Source organism: Platichthys flesus, chromosome 1, assembly GCF_949316205.1.
Source record: "Platichthys flesus chromosome 1, fPlaFle2.1, whole genome shotgun sequence".
NCBI lineage: Eukaryota > Metazoa > Chordata > Actinopteri > Pleuronectiformes > Pleuronectidae > Platichthys > Platichthys flesus.
The window spans coordinates 10,588,679-10,611,160 of record NC_084945.1 but is presented as its reverse complement, the minus strand read 5'-3'; the positions used below and the strand labels follow the sequence as shown (position 1 = coordinate 10,611,160).

General features: G+C 41.2%; 1 protein-coding gene across 1 annotated transcript in view; it reads right to left on the bottom strand.

The window, feature by feature from the left end:
- Positions 1-22,482, bottom strand: part of ankrd11 (ankyrin repeat domain 11) — an 87,171-nt gene that overhangs the window by 24,151 nt on the left and 40,538 nt on the right. The window contains exon 3 of the mRNA XM_062382153.1: positions 67-212. Within this exon, the coding sequence (XP_062238137.1) occupies positions 67-153 (87 nt within the window). The 5' untranslated portion in view covers positions 154-212. The remainder of the gene's footprint in view (positions 1-66; positions 213-22,482) is intronic.

The window sequence follows — 22,482 nt, the reverse complement described above, 5'->3', positions numbered from 1 at the left end:
CTGGGATTGTATCTGTATAAATGCATTTGGTTAGTGGGTAGGGAGTGTGTGTTTTTCTAGTCTTACCTTCTTCCCACCCTGCTTTTCAACCATGTCGGTGTTGAGTGGGAAGTGGTCCAGCTGGGGGGTTTTAGAACCCCCACCTTTGGGCATCGTTCAGCTCTCCCCACGCCAAACTTCATTCACGCTGCCATTGCATCGTCATCAACCGTCTGGAACAAAGAGAAAGGGGGAAAAGAGATGGGGGTAGAGGTTAGCACCTGGCCACTAGGTTTCTTTGAAAACACATTTACACACTGCCAGACAATGCAGCCATTAGCGCCACATCAAGCACTCTATTTTCAACCATTACTCCTTTGCTCCTGAGGAAGACCAGTTGAGAGGGAGGACAGCTGGCTAAAGCCTGAAACATGCTTCTGCCACTGCGTCTGCGTCTTTTCACGCCGCTGTGGCGCAAGACTCGTTTTCATTCATGCTTCCCCAACCGTTGCGCATCTTACAAAGCAATTCCGCGCCAGAACACTAGGCGGAGTAATGCTTTTTGTCGAAGACGACCTTAGAGATGCCTTCTTTCTTCTTCGTCGATTGTTTATTTACATAGCCACTGCGGCTCCTCGTAGCCTTTTTCTGGCGGACAAATCGGCCAGTCAGTGACAGGTTATACAAGTGATCATACTATCGGATCTCTTCTGCCAAGTGCTCTTCTATTTGGTCCATATTCGTTCTTCTAAATCTTCCGTGATTCCTGCCGGTATTATGGGGCATGAAACCGGAAATGCAGCTCCAGAAGGGATGTAGAGCAGACCAATCACAGCCTTGCGGGCTGAGTGAGCTTGCGGAGCTTTGCCGTAAATTTTAGAAAAGGGGGTCGACACCCGTCAGCACGTAAGGAGGGATACAGAAGCACGTAAGGGACCCGGAAGGGCTCTTACGCTTACGGGCCCGTGAAAACGCAGAAGCATGTTTTAAGCAGGCTTAAGTTGCTGCTGCAGCAGGTACGTCTGCCTAAAGAACTTAAAAATATGCTTTGTGATATGTGGACATTTTTAAAAACCTCAGCTATACTTCAACCAAAGCATTGATTCCCTGGAGCTGGGAATGACAGACCAGGACCCAAAATGTCAGATATTGCATAACACCAAAGTTGTCAGCTACTGAGTGAGCTAGGAAGAGCTGAGGAATGATTCCAGGAAAGTGACAACAGAAACCCAATTAGCTTCTCGAAGACAGCCGCCCCTTGTAATTGTGAACTTTCCCCCGCATCCTGATTCAAGGAAACCCCAACATAGTAAGCCAACGACATTGGCCATCGTTACCAAAGAGCCAAAACTCAAAATCTATAAGGTAGAAATTGGTTTGATCATGACCTTAAACCACATACAGTGTTCTCATTCTCTATTTTACATTGTGCATGTACAAAACATGTGCATTACTACCAACTGCCTTCTTTCATGAAGCGAGGCCTTCAGCTTCACAGGGCCATGAATTAATCATACATTCCATCCCTTCTATTCTCCCCTCCATAAGGCACTTTCTCTTTTGAGTGCGTCCAAGTATAATCATCCTTGTGACTGACTGAGTGACTGAACAGATGAGACCATGGCTGCATTATTTTTTCTGAGACACTGGCACTCCTATCTTCCCTAGCGCCACTTACATGTCCCCGCCCATCCCCCCTTTCTTTCCCTCCGCAGTTATCCTACTCAAAGACTGCTATTTATATCCCTCCAGTCAAGTCAGTCAAGTCAAGACAGCCACCGAGCCAGCCAGCCAACCGGAGAGGCACACAAGTACAGAGGATGTACTGCTCCCCCTTTTCTGGTAAATGGAAAGAGAGACACATGAGACGCAGCAAACCACACCCCCTTCCTCTCTCCAATGGCTCATTGTTATTCCCCTTTCGCTACTACTGGGAGCTCATTTCAACATCTCCTAAACTCCCACCTTCACCACATCAAACAATTTGGAAGGGAAGGTCAACCCCCCCCACACACACACTAACTAAACTGGGTCAGCTGGGCTTCTACAACAATAATCTCAGCAGTATTTTGGGACAACTATGATGGGCGGATATAGCAACTGAAAATTTCGCTGACATGCGGAATACAGGAAAAATTATGTCTGCAAACTCCTAGTCGCACAAAGGTACAGTTATGGCGAAGAAACCCTGTCGAAAACCACAGGCCTCATTTCCTTTGTAATTCCATCCCAATCAAAAGATACACAACATCTGCTAACAGCGTGCGACTGACATTGGGCGTGTGTGTGTGTGTGTGTATGTGTGTGTGTGTGTGTGTGTGTGTGTGTGTGTGTGTGTGTGTGTGTGTGTGTGTGTGTGTGTGTGGTTTGGTTCTGAGATTAGTTGACCTTCCCTTCCAATTTGTTCATGTAAAGCTAAGTTTTTCCAACAATAGAAAAATATATCTTTTGTGATGTGGTCAATCAGCATTGCATCTGATCCTGTGTTCTCCAGAGCTTGACTTTTTTATTTAAACTATAAGAGTAAATGTTGCCAAAATGTTGAAAACACTTTGGCAGGATTAGAGTGCACACGATGCTTTGAATCAGGAATGTAAGAATTTAGGCGTATTAAAAACAACAAATACAATAATAATAATAATTAAAAAAAAAAAATCAGCCTTTAATTATTTATTCTGCTGTTGCCAGTACTATGAAAGTAGTTGGCGTGATAGCAACACTTTTGTAACCCTGAACTCTATGACCCTTCAAACATTTAACATACTGTATTGTACATTATGTCCATATTGGTCAACAGGCACGTATACTTTCACATCAACTGCTTTTCAAAATGACCACCAGGCTACTTAATTTCATTTGTTCATCTAATGAAAACCACAAGGTTGGGTTTATACACATTTGCAAGAAGATTAGTGGCAAATCACAAGCTTATAGTAATTGTAATGAGCAGCAGAGGAAGTGAACGTTGTAGGCCAGTATCCTGTTTCTAGACAGCCAACAAATACAAAACAAAGCAAGGCTGTCTTTTGAAGTTGACGTGATAGGAAAAACTTCTTGCGGGGAATTAACACATAACATTATTATTACTAGAGTAGCACTCGGGGGAGTCCAGACTTTAGCCAAGGTCCAACAGTCTCCTTAAAGGTGTATAGTTATTGCGTAATCCAAACGAAAACAAAGAAACATAAAATAAATTCAATATAATAATAAGAAATATTAATATTTATTAGTAAATCTTCAAACACGGTAGTCAGGTTTAATATTTTAATGACCCACAGACTATGGCCACATCTCTTGATAATACACATGCCCTGACCCTAACCCAGAGGAACAGCCACGTTGAGTTTTAACGTTTTATATGTGACATCAATCAAGTTAAACCTGGCCGTTGAGATGATGACTGCAGAGAGGAGATGGAAAAAGGTGAGCCAAAGAAAGAATATCTTCCAAGCAAAGGACAGGACCTGCGAACTCTCCATGTCTCTTGCATAAATGCACACACCCCTTTCTTTCTGAGCCCCGTAACTTTCTCTCTTCATTCTCCTGTAGCATCCTCTCCATCCTCTGAGCCACTCCCTCTGCGGTCAGACAGAGGCCAACCCTTCAGCATATTGCAGCATACTGTGTGCACACTCACAGACGCACTTACACACACCACAGGCACACACTTACATGGGAAGTCAAAGTACAAGGGTACTTCATTTCTCAAACACATTACATTAAGGCTGTCTTGAAGTTAGGACAACTTGTAGTAATTTAAAAAGTGTCAACAATTTCACAACTAGTGAAACTGTCATGCAAAACGAGCACTGGTCATTTAATTAAAGAGAAACAATTTCTCTAGCTGAAATTATTTTGGCCCGCAAAGCAGATTCAATACTAGAGTCAGTCCTTATAAACTATGAATAGGAATAAAAGCTGACATGTAATATTGGCAGATGCAGCTTTAAATGAAATCATTTTAAGCATTTTTAATGTTATACTCATTAAGGTATTTTTTAAATAATATGACAGGATGGTGTAAAATCCTAGGGTATGGTTAAGAGACATTTGTTAAACTAATACTGAATGAAGTGACCTCACACACGGTTCATTGGACCGTCTTCTACCATACATAATACAAAACAGCAACAGGAAAACAGATATTTTAATGCACATAAAGGAAGTGAAGGTTCAGAGATGAAAAGCTGATGTTTGCGCAAACCCCAGGCCACTCCTAACTCTCACTGTACACACAAAAACACACCTCAAATGTTCCACACTAACAGCTGAACAACACAGCAGCTGCATAGAGGGATGGGCATGTTGATCAACGTCTGCTAATGTGTGTTGTGTGCACAAACCTGGTTGCCTATTGCACAATCAGACACAAATCAGCAGCACACTCTTTGACAGCCAGACAACTGATAGCTTGGTGTTGGTTAACAGATGCGCTATGGCTCATGCATATAAACAGAGATGGAGGAGCAAATGTTATATAGGTCAATGTGTCCTCATACCAGAGATGTTTATGAGTCAACTTCAGTTCATTCTTTTCTCAGGCCATCACCTTAAATCAGTAAAAATCTCAACAAAAACGCTGCAGTGTTAAAGGAACTGAATAAAATAATCCTGGAACTGCCCCCAAACCAAAGTTTAATGGGTTCTTTCCAAATCCATACTGCATACTTCCACCAGGTTTCATGGTAATCTGTTATTCATGCATACTCTTGTAAACAAACTAACAAACAAATGGACAGGGGAAGAGCTTAAACATTTAACTTAACCATCCAACATAAATCATGTTGCAGCAATATTTTCTGTGCCACTAGCTAATGGCTATGGCTAACAGCTAAAAACATATGGGCAGTCAATAGCCAATGTTTTTATCACATTCTGCATACAACTGTAATTTATTTACATCAAGGCACTGTACTTCCTGTCCCTTAAAGCCTGTTGTGTTCTTTTTAGGCATCACCAACTACATTACACACAAGTTATATGAAGGTGGTAAAATGTACAACTTGTGACAGGTGAGTTTAAAAAGGCTCACACTCAAGACGATTGGGTTCCACTTGCTAGAAAGGTTTTATTGCAATTAAACCTAACGAAATTGTCTCTTTCTCTGCTCCCCTCGCCTCTGTGTTTAGGTGGGAAGGACAGAGACTGTGGAGAGGCTAAGACAGCAGGGTGAAACAGAAAGCAGAGAGAGACTGCTGAAGCCGAGGCTCTCAAACCGAGCTCAAAAGAAACGTGCACATAAATTAGGTAAATAATAATAAAAAAAAGCCTTGAGCCCACCTACCCTCAGGCTACGGTAGGGGAAAGATTGTAATTTATTGTAGTCGTGTGCTACTCCAGCACACGTCTATGGATTGCTAGTGTTTGCCTCAAACCTCTCACTAGGCTACCAATGTGTTTTTATGTGGATGGTGACTGGATCATGTTTTTAACGTTCAGGTGTCATCCGTGGCTGTGAACCATTTTCTCCCCCTGAATTCCTCATTCTTATTAAAGATTAAGTGCAATGGTGCAATAACTACTTTTATCCCAACAGTTCCAGAAGTCATCAGGCTAAGTATGTGGCCTTGACCTGACTTCAAGAATAACATTCGCCAAATTCTTGTGATTGTAATGTCAAAATTATACCACATCAACCAGCCCTTGTGTGGATATCCAGTAGTGCCCATGGATATCTATTGACATGTTATGCAGGAAAACGGTGTACAGGACAGCAGCAGCAGCTAACTAGCCTGTTTGGTGTACAAATAAACCAGCCGGGCTTGGCTGCTGTATCCTGGCAACCAGAGCCCAGCTTGGCTGCTCAGTCCCTGACCTGGGCCCATTCACTTCATTATAAACCTGTGTAGCGAAAGAGGAGAGCAACACACACAAACATGTGTGCTAACACATGCACAAGCACTCGAAGGAAAGCTGCATTATGCAAAACGAGAACTGTGTGCTTTCAAAAGCAGTAAGAAAAGAGCAGAATTTCTGTGTGCATTGCATTGGATAAAAGAACAGAGCTTATCTATACTTCTGGAGGGTGGATGCCAAGCTCCTCCACAAGTCTGCTATTTGGAAACAGGAGGGTTTAGAATGCTAGCCTACAAACTTGAAGTTTAGGTTGTATTTCCGCAAAACAAAAGTTTTTGGGTTCAATAGTTTCTCAATATTCAATTTATTTTTCTACTCAATAACATATCCTTATGGTTAAATATCGATATGAGCAGCAGGTGATACACAAGGGCATTTTTAAATGAAAAACATATATTTGAAATGTGAGTAAGTGGGAGTGGTTACATTATCCATAAGGCTCTACGAGTTTAAAGAGCCAGACAGCAAGAGAGGAGTGAGATGTGGGGAGGAATTCAATCACTTGCTCTGATTTCCTATTCTGAGCACGTTCACTCTCCCTTATACCTCTCTTTTCCATCCAATAAGAGCTCAGTGCTTACTGCCTGCCTGCCAGTCTGGTAAATCATACTGTCTTTGCCAGTGACCTCACTAAAATAGTTGCAGGCCTGTATATATATATTTATATATACATATATATATATAAAGAGAGAGAGAGAGAGAGAGAGAGAGAGATAGATATAGCAGTGTATGAATAAGCGCAGCTAGGCTACAGGAAAGGCCAGAGACAATCTAGTGCTTTTTTAGCTCTCATCTCTCCAATCCCTCAGCTTCATCAGTGCTCTGACTCATTCTCATTTCTCCCCCCCTCCTCTCTGAGTACGTCTCTCATCTGCCTCTCTTTTTATTCTTAATCTCTGCCTCTCTCCTCTCACTGGCAAAAGCCTGATATTGCCACAGCAACGTGTCAGCACACACACACGCAGGCAAGCACGTGCACACAAAACACACACATGGAAAGCCTGTTGCCTAGCAACTCAAGGATGAGACAGATGCAAGGCTATCAGAGAACCTAGTGAAATTGCTGTGAACGGAGAGACGGAACCAATTGATAAAAGAGTGCCTCTACGATTCAACCTCAAGCAACAAGGATTCAATCACTTTATGACCTTTGGATCACCGTCTGACCAAACAGGGCTGTTTCACTCATTCACAGCCTCCTTTGCGCTGACACTTGTCATTTCTAACATAGATACTACAGAAGTACACAGTTAGTGGCCGGGAGTCACAATGCATAACAAATTGTACAATGCAAAATAGCAGAACAGTCCAAAAAACATTACAACTGGAGTAATCACACCATGCAGCAGAACCACGACAAACACAACAACAACAAAAATGACACTTCAAACATCAGCTGACGACACATTATCTGCTCCAGTTCTCTGGATAACTCTGCCTTATTTTCACATCCCCAACACCCTGACTGTGCGGTTGTCAAGCAGCAGTGATGGAAAGAACAGCAGCATGTTTAGTTGACCCATCTTTCCATGCAGGGAATGTACTCAGGCTGATTAGGATCATAATCACACAGCAAAGCACAAAATGCACCAAAATAGCAAGTTTATCTTTAAGTGTCCTAGTTACCAGACACGATTCTTTACAAGGGGGACTCCAGTTAAATATTGTTTTGCACAAGCCAATTCTCTTTCTGTAGCAGGAAGAAAATGCTCTATTAAGTTGATTCTTAGCTTATATAACATGTCCAACTGTTTCCACAAGTGTTCTTATTATGAAGCAGTCACAGGAAAGGCAATGTGATGGTGAGCTTAGGACTTGAAAAATCGTCCATCCAAAATTAATCTAAAAAACATTTATTTTTTTGACAGTGGATCAGTTTGAAATATTGCAGGGAGTAATGAAACAAGGTGGTGCAGCCACAGTGAGCTGTTAGTCAAAGCGCTTCAAGCGACAGGCTGCACAACTCCTACTTCTCAGAGAAGTAAACAACAACTTTCTCTGTGCGCTGCTCTTTGCAGACTCATAGGTCTGCAGCACAACATCAGATCACAGCTGCTCATAGAATGAAGGAAAAAAGGCCAAATACAACTCGACTTCATGAATAAAATCACAATAGTTGGTTTTGCTGCTGAGCCTTGCCGGCTTTTATGGTTACAACCAACTAGAATAGAAACAATATCAACCTGAGCTTAAAACTTCGAAGCTGCCACTTTAATTGACATCCACTCAAAATATGATTACTGATGCCATGTAGACTGTTAGTCCTGCAAGCTTTTAAATCTAAACCCTTATAACCTTTCTACATCACATATGCAAATTGTGCCTTTTATGAAGTTCAAAACTAAATTCTATGGCTCAACATGAAGACAGAGAGCCCCTCTCTCAAAACAGAACTATTATAACTCTTATTTTGAAAGACAAAACAAAACAATATGGACAATGCATAGGTAATGTGTATGCCTTGATAAAAATACATAAGTATAGTATAATAAGTATATACAGCAATATAGCAGTCAAGCAGAATCAATAAAAGTGAGATGTGATAAGCAGAATAATAACAATAATGACCTCTTCAAATAGCTGATGAGTCATCTGCAGATGGTTAATGGTTATATTCTTTCCAGAGCAAGAGTAATGGACATCAACTGAGGACACATAATAATATACAACACAAAGATCTAAATGAAAAGTAAAAAATGGCCCATACAACTCCCAGGTCCTATTCTTAAAAGACAGAAACGTGTACTACATCTTAATGTAATTTAAAGCACCAGGGGTTAACAGCACAGCCTGAAGTGCTGTCCCATACCTCATACAGCATTTGCAGCCTCTTGCATTTATGCTCTTACACTAATCATCCCAGTGACGTCAATTAACGACAGTGTACGCTGCTTATAGCTTAGGGCAGACACTGGGGGGGAAGCACAGCTTTATAACACCGCCATGCTTTTTTTTTGTGAAGTACAAAAGTCTCAGCTCTGGTTTCAACCACTGCAGTGACAGCTAGCAACCAGCTTTCCAAAAGTAATTTCACATACGTTATCTCCATTCAAAATTTTATTATGAAACTAAAAAGGGCTAAAGGCTACTCACTGACTACTTTCAGTGTTTATTGTTGACAGACTGGACAGTAAGGAACAAGCAAGTGCTCCAAGTAATGCTCAAGATAATATAACATTTAGAGGAGGACAACCCTTTATGACCTCATATTTTAGATTTTGTTCACAAAGTAATGATTAGAATGGCACTCAGAGCGCAAACCCCAGCCAGGGAATGCACAAATTTGCTAACTTATAGAAATCAGTCTCCTAAACATGCCCGTTTTCATCAGGATGCACAACTTATCTCCTGAGAAAAGAGTGACATTTTCTTGGATCCGCACCAACACTTACCAGGGTCTTTTCGGACCCGAACAAGTTTCATGGCAAATTATCAACGTTGAAATTTGTTTACATTTTCAACTTATAATAAATAAACTTAAGGCATATTTGTTCAACTAATCTAAAATGTGTGCTCAGTCACCAATTGAAATCATGAAAATGTGACATTTTTGTAAACTATTCAACACAGCTGGAGAATGAGATAGAGCTGGCGTGTGCAAGAGGTCCCATTTTGTATTGAACTCAGATCATGATGGTTGTATGGTAAATGCTTTAGCTTCCTGTATCAGTTTGTGATTGTTCAGTATGCAATATGTTAATATGTGGTTGTGTGTGTGTCTGATCTAGATCATTATTCTCCAGCAAGAGACTGACAGAGAAGCTAAATGATTGATTGTGTGTGCCTTGTGGAGGGAACATGAATGAGCGTTCGTTCAAGCAAGTCTGTATGGTCGTAGAATGTGAGGCACGAAGACTAGATCCACATTAATTAAGGATTACGTGAGGAGGTAAAAATAAATGCAGAGCGCAGGGAGAAAGCCTGGATGGATAATGAACAGTGAGAGAGAGGCAAGGCAAGAGAGGCACAGAGGGTGGATATGACCTTTCCACAGATGAGCATCATAATGTCTCTCACACACATGCAAACCAACACACACACACACACACATAAACACAATGCGCAGTGGGAGACATGTGATGTTCATTTTTATCAAACTTAACCTAGCAGTGAGCACTTATCGTTAAGAGTCTGCAAGAATGTGGTAGCACATTGCCGGAGTTACACCAGTGTTCCAGTTGGTAATCTTTCTCTGTGACTTCAAAAAATAAACACAACCAATGATGATGCTTCTTAAGCGTGATAAAAATAAATAAATAAATAGCAGAGCCCCCACATGTAGAATACAACGACGAATGTGTCAAGAGAGTTCTTGGTGTTACTAGTAGACACCCGTATCTTGTGTTAAGAGGATCACGTGATATCTGGAGCGGAATTAATACTCCATGCTCAGCCTCTCGCCTGAATAATGCTGAGGATTTAATGGTGTTGTGAACGTGTCTGTGCAGAATACCTCCTGCGGTGTTGGGCATGTGTGCAAAGCAAACTTCCGGTAAACTCTGCACCAACTCTCCTGATTTTACCTGTAGGTCAAGCTTGAAAGCGGCATTCACAGCAGGTTGAGCTGCCACATCAACCAAAAAACCTTTTAGACATTCCAACATTTCTTCTGCATTGATTTGTATTTGTTTTTAAATATTTCTGTTATTCACTGAGTTTATTTTCCTTACTGCTGGTTTCGGAATTGCAGTGTAACGTGTGCATTATCAATTTGTTGAGGGAGAAAGTACTAGCCATTGTTTGGATGCAGGTGACGTCCCTGATGAAAATGCAGGAGATATACCTGCATTTACTGTGCCGAGGTATGAATTATTATTTCACTTTTCCGATTAATCGTGCGTCCCTATTGCAGCTGCTCTCTTAAAACATTCTGCTGCTGCATCAGAAGGAGGGACAGGCAGCTGACTTATGAAGACAGAGGAGAAGGAGAACAAACAGCAGAGATTAGAAGCAGACTGACAGCCAGACAAGCAACCTGATGCCTACAATGACAGAGGAAAGCTGGCAGAGCCAGAACAGAATGAACATGCATACAGCTACAGTAACAACCATTCCAAATGGAGCCTCACTGGCTAGGCCTAGGAATCATTCCATACACATACACACACACACACACGTGGGTACAGAGTAGCTGGGGACCAAACAGAATGTTAATGCTGTCCTGGTGCAGAGGGGTGGAGGGACGCAGGATCCCAGATGAATTATAAATCACTGGGTTGGGTCGGATAGAGGGATGGAGGGATGAAAGACCTGCTACTGCAGAGCACAACCAGCTGAGGGCTGGGGCGGTGCCTGCTTAAAAAGGGGGCAGGGATGCCAAATTGAGGCAACTGAGAATATGTGCATATTCCTAATAAGAATTTGCATGTTAACATTTTTCAGGGTGTGTTTGTGTGTGTGAAAAAAAAATCGTGAAACTACAAGAAGCGAAATGTGTGTAGTGGATGCCACGTAAAAGTCTTTGACGAGCTCAGTCATTATGTCACCATGAACAGATAAATATGCAACTTGATTTCAAGTTACAGTTTAGTTTCTGATAAAAAAAAAAATCTGCAAAGAAGGTGTGTTTCAATAGTGTAATCTAGAGTAGGATCTTACAAATCAGCAGTCTCTGGTCATGTAGTTGTAGCAGGAATTCTTGGGTGCAATATTTTTCTTTGGGAGTTCTTTTTAGGATGGAGCAAGTACCAGACATTGTTACATTTTGGGTTGGTATGTAGCCTAATGTTACATATGCTACGCTAGTAAATTTAGTTTTTAAGTTTATCAGCAGTGGGTATGTCAGAGTTAATCAGCCTTAAGGCCAGCACATGCTTCTGCATTTTCAGGGACATGCAAGTGCAAGAGCCCCTTGCATACCCTTTCTTGCGTGCGTCGCCCAATTTTTCTGACTATATGATGAAGCTACACAGGCCTCACGTTGTGATTGGTCTGCTTACTACATCCTTTCCGGGGTCACATTTCCGGTTTCATACCCCATAATACTGGCAGAAACCACAGAAGATTTAGAAAACGAATATGGCCCAAACAGAAGAGCATTCGAAAGTAAAGATCCGAAAGTATGACCACTTCTATAACCAGTCATTGACTGGGCTGTCTTCGACAAAAAACATTACTCCACAGAAATTCTTCTGTAACACATCATGTCTTTAAAATAATTATAGTTAAGAAATTGTCACAAAAAAATAATTACGTGAGTGAATTTGAGATATCTCAAATTCACAGTGAAGATGTACCTTTAACAAAAAAAGCGCAGACAAAGATATAAACTACGTAAATCAACAAGATTCGAAAACTTTAGGTGTCAACGACCTCATATGCTATAAACAAAAACATAGTGATGTTCACAGCAGAATTTATACGACGTGTCCTGCCTCTAGCATGCTTTATCCAGACATGACCTTTCTCCTGTCCCGGAAACTATTGGGTTGTGGTAAATTGGACTATCCCGGACAATCTCCTGCTGAATTTTACAAATATGAAAGACCAATGTCTACCAATGGATACCAAATACCAATGGAACCAACTGACATTTTAGGGAGTTGATATCTTAAAACTGTTTTTGTTGGCATATTTCAATTTCCTTCTTGCTAATTTTCGTTTTCCATAAAGCAGTTACGCTTACCTAAGCATCACCTTAACCACAGTAAAGTAAATATTGATGCAGAACAAGTACAACAAACAGGAAGGAAAGACATGCAAACAACTGACCAGGTAGGGTCTGTAGCAGGCCACACTCCCTTATAATGGCACAATCAATAAACTCATCAAGTGGAACAAAAAGGCTCCAATTAGTGGTTTGAGGAAAGTGCCTTTGAGGATACCTTGAATGATCATCAATGAGGCCACAGAGCACCTACATCAATATATTATATCACCAGCACTGAGACTATATATGAAATAAAGCCCTTAAATCATCAATCATCATCAACATGGCTTGGAGACAATAGCCCCCATCTAATAGCAAGACCTAATGATTTAATGCTTAAGCCAAGCAGCGCAACCCAACCCAGTTTACATGATGTTTTGAATTAACATCCCTTTATCTCTTCGTGTCAGTGTATGTCTGAGTCTAAGTGTCTAGAGAGTGTGTATGTGCGAATGTGTGCAGACTATTTCGTCAGGAATGGAAACTGCAATAACTGAAAGAGGCAGTACCCTGAGGGAATTATTATTCTGGTGCTCAAAAGGTATCACTTTTTAACATCTGAACCTGCAAACGGATGTGCACAAACACACAACACATAACACACACTTCCAGCCAGAAAACAGTTATCAACATATGAATGCAATTAAGCCATTAAAGCTTTATCCAATAACCCTTTGCAGCCCTACCGCAGAGGCAGTACAGACTGTTTTCATTAGAGGAATAAAAAAAGACAACTTGAAAGAAGATGAGAATGATGTATAAATGGAGATTGGCAGTGGCTTTCACTGCTTGGGCCACTTTCCTGTTAAGTTTAAAGGACACTAACGACACAAAACTTTAACATGAATTAGTCACCAATGTGGTCCTGTAATTATACCATAGATGATTTGCAATAACTATTTGCTTGGTGGCAAGTTCTGTTGTGTTTAAACAACGATAAACATGTTATATTCCAGCCTTTAAAGCAAATGTTTAAGCAAGTATGGGAACATGCATGAACATGAAAATTTAACATTATCTAACTGAGAAACAAGAGAACAATAGAAGACAAGAAATGTCTGCACACCAGTTGATGCTCCCACAAAAAAAGTTAATTACCAGGAAGGTAATGTTTTCGGCCTATATATAATATATTTTAAAATGAATTGTTCAGGCAAATAATGATTTTGGATTGTAAATAACTGACCTATGTCTAGGGATTATTGTTTTTTAGTATCAGCCTCCTTAGTAAGATTGAAATTTCTGGAGTTTTTAAATCATGTAGAAACCAAGGCACAGTAGCAGGAAGAATTTAAGCATAAATAAGATAAGAATGTTCCCTGGAAAATGAAGGACGAGGAAATAAGTATATAATAAGTATCAAGTAGGATGTAGGAGTAATTATGAGGAAAAAATGCAAACTATAGTTAAGAAGAGAGAATACAAATAGTAATTATAAACAATGACATGCAAAATAAGGTTATGAGAAGGAGGAGGAGAGGAAAAGGAGGACGAAGAGCCGATTCAAAACTAGTGTAGAAGATGCAGCATTTTTTCCCATTCGAGTGACCAGAGGGAGCTCTTAGGCAGACCAGCCACTCGGAGACCATTGGGTGCTCTTATAAAACACACTGATCTTCTCACTTCTATCCCAGCCATCCCCTACCCCCACACTCCAAGTCTGGAATTTCCTGTTGATGGCCAAGTGCAAACACCCACTCTCTTATGGAAAAGTTACTTTGAAGATGAGCATGAGAGACAGAGGGAGAAAACTACTTAATATAAATGCATGTCATAATGGTGCCTTCTGGCAAAATCTGGAAAGTTTACACTGCAGGCACACTTAACCATTTACTCATGCCAGAGAGACAGACTGCTACTAAAATTACACCAGTGGAAAATACACAAGTGCATTTAGAGAGAAGTTGCTGACAAGGCTATAAAAGGAGGTTGATAATAATGACGGCATATTAGAGAGGAAGGCAAAGATGGACTGCATATCACTGCACTGGACAGGATTTAACATAATTTGAAGCTTTCCCAGTCTTTGTTTGGGATTGATCCATGGATAGAGGTTGTTGAAGGCCTCACTTATCAATAGAGATTCTGATGCCAGCATTGGAAAATTCTCAAATACCGACGAAACGGTCGGTTGGGAACTGGTGAGTAGGCAACGCAAATATATGTACCGATATAAAAAACATACTATATAATACATAATATATTTTAGTTCGACTAAGATAAGTCTGTAATTTTCTTTTCCCAGAGATCACTTCTACTTTGCTGCTTCAGAACAGCAGACATAAGGTATTGTCACTGGCAAGTATTTCTTATAAAGCAGCAAAGAAATTATGATTTCTAATTTAGTACAGAGTAGCATTAGCCAAAGCTAGCTAAAATATCAATAACATTTCATGGTAGAAAGTCCCACAAATAAAACGTGTACCGAATGCAAGACTTCAGTTTCATCTCTGCTTTTCAAAGTGCTTAACCTGAGCCAGGCCATACAACAATAATAGCAATTATCGCTTCAATGCAGGGTTACTAGCATAGCGATGTTGAAAATAGATTACATAAGTTTGTTATTTAAATGCGCCGGTATCAGAATCTGCATAAGCCAATGACCAAGTTCAGGTCGGTATCGGGAAGGGGGAAATGGTATGGGACATTCATACTTATCAAGCCATAGTTTCTGGTCTTAGTAGTACAGGAGTGACTGGAAGATGGGACTGTGATGGAATATTTCAGGGGACAAGGGGTGCAATGAGGCTGGGGACAAGGGACAGATGATACAGGTGTGTGAATGTAAAGCCCCAAAACTCAGCCTTCTCAGGTTTCCTTCACAAAGCTTTACTTTTACCATGGTATACCCAACCCCCCCTCCTCATCTTGCACACAGATGCACAAGCCTCTTCAGCCTCTCTGCTTATTGTGCTTGCCTGGCGATTTAAATTTGCTCCCAGCATGTCTCTTTATGTTATGGCATAATGTAGTGCATATCGGTTGACCACCATTAAGACCACTAGACACACTCTTAACTGTCAGTCCTCGCTGTATGTGATGTAATATTGGACTTTTTTCCGGGAGCACTGTTGGGGCTGGGGGGTTGCTGGGCATTGTGTTTTTTCCTTCACCCCTCCTTCTGTTTTTGTTCGGTTGAGTGACTCATCAAAAAAAGCCCCTGTGCACTCCTTTGTATCCATCTAAGGTCTGGCCAATATGAAAGCAGCCCTGGAGAGAGGAGCACAAAAGGATACACATGTGACACGCTAAGGCCTTTTGGGATCTGGGTCAGAATAGTGAGCTGGTCCTCAAAGCCGGGCTTTCACTAGTAAACGCCTCTGACAGACTGTAGCCCTTGGCAGTTTCACCATACCCTTACACGCTCATATATACACACACACACACACAAGCAGATGATGTTAATACATTCAGCATAGTTTGGTCTCATCTGCTATCTTCAAATATAAATGCCAAAAGAATGATTTATCCTCTTTGACAGTGCAGACACATGCATGTAAGCACACATACATGTCAAGAGGCCCTGGCGTTTATTGGGATGGTTCTTCAGTGGCAGTGTGGAGAAGCAGAAAGCAGCATTCATATGCAGATACTCTGCCATGTGTTGAGGGAGCACAAAAAAGGGGCTTCCCTCTGAACTGCAACCCCTCACAAGGATGGAGCACACAAATACTGAGCTAACCAGTCAACAGGTAGCCGGGCTGGAGGAGTAGTAAAAGCGTGCACCAGCAACAGATGTGGAGCATGCACTGGCCTGGATTTAACCCAATTGGATTGATAACATGGTCACGCGATGGATGTGGGCTTAAAAACAGGGTACATATGTAAAATATATTTAAAATAGTACACAATTTGCATGGATGATTAAATAATGAAAACCTGCCTATAAGTAAGTCGAAAGAAGAAATAGGAAAATGTTAAACTTAACTTTAAGCCACAAACCTGGAAATAGGCCTAAAGCATTTAATTTCTGACAGCACAATGTTAAATCTGATTGCTGTAGCATATAGGTCAGAGAAAATGCAGAGGAGAAACACAAAAATTTGCTTCGAGAAAGAATTCTGTATATTGCAGCTGAAAGCAATGATTGTAACAAACTACAGAATTAACGCTAAAAACCAACAGTATGAATTCAACAGAAAAAACAATTCAAACATGCACACTCTGTCAAACACTTCTCTTACACAACGATGAACGTGAGAGGGCCCAAGATAGAGCAACTGAGCAGGGATCCGGCTTTTGAAGCATAAAGTAGTGAGTCATGATGACCTACATAGGCTGTGGGGAGAGAGAGTGAGAGAGAAAGAGAAGGGGGTGGGGGATAAGAGAGATTCCTCTTGCATATCAAAGTGTTTACTTTGCTCTGCATGTGCCTGCTCTCTGGGAGGGAGGGAACAGGAAAAAGGAAAGCAAGAGGGGGGTAGATAACGATAGGATGGAAAAGAGAAATTAGGGGACAGGAAAGAAGGAGTGAAATAATACAATGGCTGTCACAGTTGTGGTCTCTCAAATTTCCTAAAACCTACACGAAAAGCAAAATGCACAGCGTGCTTGATAATCACAGAATCTCAATATTCATGCTGGCGAACAGTCCAACATTATATTTCTACCGCATATTAAATCGACATAAAAAAAAAGAGAAAAAGAAAAATACAGATTCAAATAGTTGTGGTGTGAGTGCAGTGTCTCCATGATATCTCACACCCATACCAAGGAGACCAGCAACATTCCTGTCTGATCAATAAGCGCAGCAAAGGGATCTAGTTGCCTTTGAAGCCAAGCTGTGGATCTGGTTTCCTAATTACCTCCAACCCTGCACCCTGTTTCTTCTCCTCTATTGTCTCACCCACAAATTTTCTAATACAATGGAGCAGTTTTCACACTACAAGACGACCTGAGCTGAAACTGCCCGATGTGGGGAAGAGAGCATGAGCAGTGAGTGTTGATGAAGCTAAGTTAAGGCAAACCAAAAGGAGAACAAGGAAAGTGGTAAAACAAATGGAAAAGCCATCACTCTGAAAATACAAGACTCAAACATTCACACTTTATGCAACGATAACTGCAGCTGAAGTGGTTTTCGTATCAGGCTGTGTTTTTTTTTCTGTTGAGGCCCTTTGGGTTATTGATTGGAATAAACCTTGAGAGATTTCTTTTGAAATTAAAACAAAGTTATGTAGTTTTTTTTTTCCAAAGGATATCTCCACAGCAGCGGCCATAATAGTAAACCAAGGCCAGGGTAAAAGGCATTTGCTTTTATAAAAGTTCTACAGAAAAACCTTGCCTAATTGTATCACAGTTTATGTGCATAGAATATCCATGTGTCTGGACGTAAAATGATTTATAGTACATTGTTAGAAGCTAGTACAGTAATTGGCTTTTAAGAAATAACATTACAACTGACTCACACAAATAAATGAAAGGAAAATTAATCAGGAAATACAATTCTGTAATAAAGAGGCCGAACTCCTCTTCCCCCCCAACTGTCCCCTTTCGTTTACTTTGTGTTTTTGTACTGCATCAGCATTAAATGTGGCCATGGGAGATCTGCCAAAAAGCTGTAAGACTGCCATCCACAAGAGGATGGCTTCAACCAAAACAACAAACTACGTCATCTCCTTGAAACCCCTGGTGCACTTACACTCTCTCTCACACGAACTGAGATTATCTTGGGATATGTCCCTATTATGAATCCTGGACCATAAACCAGATAACAGAAACTAGACAAATATATCTAAGTAGAGGGGGAGGGGATCTGTTATGGACACTGGCTTGCACTAGCTTGGGACTTTGTAGTACAGGATAGGGTATCAATATTAGGGTTTAGTATGGAGGGTGTGGTGTGTGTTTTTGGAAGGTGTTTGGTGATGGGCAAAGGAGAGATGGGGTTAGGGCAAAGAGGGAGGATAGAGGAGGCAGCTGGGGGAGGGGAGGTAGGGAGGAGAGACTCACTAAGAGGACTGGTGAATTATTGATGAGAGCCAGCAGGCTGGCCCTTAGTACTAATGCACACATGCACAGACACTCTAAAAAGGTGCACACAGGCATTTACAAGGAGCATGGATATTGTTACACATTACATCAGCTGTACCGCGTCCCCCTCTCTTCTTTTTCCTCAAGCCACCACCCACAACCTTTGCCTTGACTGAGCCTCACGGTCCTCTAATCTCTTTACCTCAACCTGCCCTCTTGTCTTCTGTCACACCATCCCTACAGCAGCTTTCACCGTCAACACTTTTAGGTGCCCCCCAGTACAGAGTCTGCTGTAACACCAGATAGTTTTATACACTCAGTCTCACGTCTGTTGTGGAAATCGCAAACCAAGCAAAACACTAATGATTTAACAAAAATACTTGTGTTGGGAGTTCAGGTGCAGTCTTTGGAAAGTGCTAACCACAAGATCTGAGTTCATAGAGAGGCTAGGAGCCATGCAGTGCACCCCCTCCAACAATACAGTGTGCAGGCCAAGCACAACACAGGGCGGCTGGACAAATCCATTCTACACAAATACAAAGGGGGGACTGAACCAATATGATGCCACCCCTGCTCTGAGCTTGTCGTGTCTTTTGTTTGTACGTGTCTGTGTGAGAATGCATGTGTGAGAATCGAGGGGGGGAGAGAGAGTGTGTGTGCGTGTTTGTGTCATGGGGCCTGCAGGTAATGTTGTGTCTGAGACTGGTGAGAAAGGATAAGCATAAAGCTGAAGCCAGACGAAGGGGTAAGGAAAATTAGCAAAAAATTTGGGGTTAGAAAGGGAATAAATAGTAGAGTGTATTCGATACAAATTGAAGGCAGCAGATTATTTTTTGATTGCATGACGTTGCTGGAATACTAAACCAAAAGAGCCTTAGCAATCAGCTCTGTCGTCCAAGAAACCGACACATGCACGCACGCACACAATATAAGGGATGCAATTTCCTTCTATGTGCCCTTTGGCAATATCAACCATAAAAACAAGGAGTATAATAGGGTAAAAAAAAAACATTTCTAACCTTTCTATGGGCTTTGTTTTTGCTATTTTTAGTGTGCAAAAAATAAAAATTTTAGTCAAAGCAAGAGAAGGGAATCAAACAACATAGAATATCTGCATAACTGATAATGTGAGAATTAACTGTGCAGAGATCAAAACAAAATGTAAAATGTGTAAAAAGTTTAAATGTGACCAAAAAGGAAATTTTCTATGCAAAAAAAAACTAATAATCCAACTGAAAGGACATTTATTATGGTTTGTTTGGCCATTCCAATTGAAATGCCTTTTGTTAGGGTGTGGCAATGTCCGAGGATCTTTAATATACATAGATGATATTGATGCACAGGCATGTATTTGGGGTTTCAGTGTGTGCGTATGCAAGCAGAGCACAGCATGCTGAACTGAGCTGAGCAAAGCTGAGCTGCATACAAAGTTGCCTAGCTCTGCCTCAACATTGTTGATGCCTCTAGAGCTCTGGTCTGCCCTTCCCCCATTCCCCCCTCTCACCCACCCGCTCTCTCTCTCTTTCCCCTCCCCCTGACTGCGGCAGGCAGGCAGGCAGGCAGGCAGGCAGGCAAGCAGGGCAGATGGTATCCTAGCAAGCAGAATGACCCTGGTGTTCCTGCCCCTTGTTTTGATCCTGCAGTCCTGATTGTCCAAGCTTAATCCTACACTAGCCAGAGCTGCTGGAGCACTGCCAGCAATCTTATTAAGCACACAAAGGCGTTTCATTCCAGCTAGGGCGCTAGCTAGCTCCTCAGCCTGCACACACTACCTCTGGGCCGCCACTCGGCTGCTTTCCTCCATCCTCTCGCAGACTTGCCTCCCTTACCGCTCGCCAACTTGCTCTTTAGTCAGCTAAAAGGCTGTCTGCACCTCATCTTTCCCTCCAGGTTTGTTTAGCCTGCTTGAAAACAGATCTCCAAACCCCTCTCCCTGCCTTTCTTTTCTATTATATTCAGATAAGCCTGTTAAAATGCCATTCAATTGTAGACATTAGAGATTGTGCTACTGTTAGTACAGTAGTAGCACAGTAACTACGGTTAATAATACATTTAAACAATGGGAAAGTGGATTTGAATAGCATTAGGTGTTAAATGCGGTCTGACCATAATGCTTTCAGCATATAGAGTGTTAAGGTACGAATACACGAGACAAGTGTAAACAAGGCAGAATAATATGGAGATGATAACAGAGAAATGTGCAAATGAGGTCAACCGGATATGTGTTGGAGAAAGACATTTTGACTGTTATGCATAGCTGTATTTATTCTTAACAGAGATTACAACACAGTAAGCCAAATTACTACTCACATCATGCTTTATCTATTGGGCAACAATAAAGGCCACCTTCAACTAAGAATAACCAGATCTTGTTCATGTCCCCTCTGAGTAAGGGGGGGGGGGGGGGTATGAACATATAATTTTAAATAAGTGCAAGGTCCAGTATGAATAGGTTTTACTTTCATCTTTACGCAAATATTTCTCAATACCACTATATTCTACATGGATCACAATAACAGACCTGAACCATCCTACTTTACTCCACTAAAGGATATCCCACTGCTGATCCCACATGATTAAATATCTGTTCCTCTTGCATGTTCATATAAGCAACCTAATTCAACTGTTTTGGATGTCTTTGTACATTTCATATAAATTATGTCCCAATAAAAAAAAATCATAATTCCAAGAAAACGATGTTCTTCACAACCACTTTATAGAACAGACCTAAATTGGATCACGAAAACTACAAAAGCCACTCTGAAGGAGGACTGCAGCTTGTTAAGGCAGTGAATGTGTTTTTCGGAGGGCTTATCCATGCACTGTAAAACACTCGTTCATTCTTGCTTCCTCCTGCACTCGTTCTCGGTCTCTCTGAGCTAAAAATCAAAGATTATGACTGAGAATTCTACAGCACGTTGCCTAGCAACTTACACAAGAAAGCCACTCTACATCAGATCACATGAGGGACATGTGCAGGCTCATGCACACCCACACAGACAATAATATGTGGTTTATGCTCCCCTGAAGCCAAATCTAAATTGATTGGAAAATATAAGCAGTTTATATAGATATACGTTCTATTTATATGATAGAATCAAAGGGATGTTAAATATGATAGGCTAGGTAAAATGTAAGAAGACATTCTTCTTGAGTCAGTCACAACTCTTTATTTCCAAAGTGTTTTATTGATTAAATGAGTGACAATCACACTTTTTAAGTCCAAGTCCTTAAACATATGAATGATATCTGACTGAGGGAACAACAGCACTACTTCAAGTTGCTTGGTGAAGAGCAACAACTTATATAATGTACTGAAAAACAAGGCCAATGACTGAGAGAGGTGGAGAGCATGACAGAAAAGGGAGGTATTGTGAGGTGTACACTCCTCTGTTTAAAGATGGGTCATAAAGAGGGACAACTTAACCCTTTTACAGCTGTCATGTTTACTCACACAAAGGGTTAAGAGCTTAGTCCAGTTCAGCGTTGCTCAGCTCAACCACATGTCATTTACTCTTAAGATCCTGATTCAACCGTTAAACTGACAGCTTCTTGAAAAATGTTAAGACGACTTTTTTGCTGCTGTTATTTTTACTGTAGCTGTGTATCATCTACACTCTACAGGGACGTTTATACACAGCTCCAACCAGACTAGCCAACCTTCTGTACTTAAACAATCCACCAGGCTTGGTGATCAATAAGAATAAGCAATGGCTCTGCGCTGAAGCTGCCGCATTGCAATAAAATCCTCACTGGCCCTGACCTGATAAAAGTTAATACTGATAAAAAGACTGTTAGTTGGATTACCAGCAACACCCTGTTCTCAACTCTGCCCCTGTCACACACACTTAAAAGTGCCCTTACATCTGCTAGTTACAGGTTCAAAATACACATTTGTCTCATACTGTATATCAGAGGGACTTTTTTCCCTCTCTATCTCAATTTCGCCCAGACTGCTCTGATTGGTCAGCTGGACCACTCCTTTGCAATTGGTCAACTGTGTCGAGCGTGCATCAGAACTATCACAT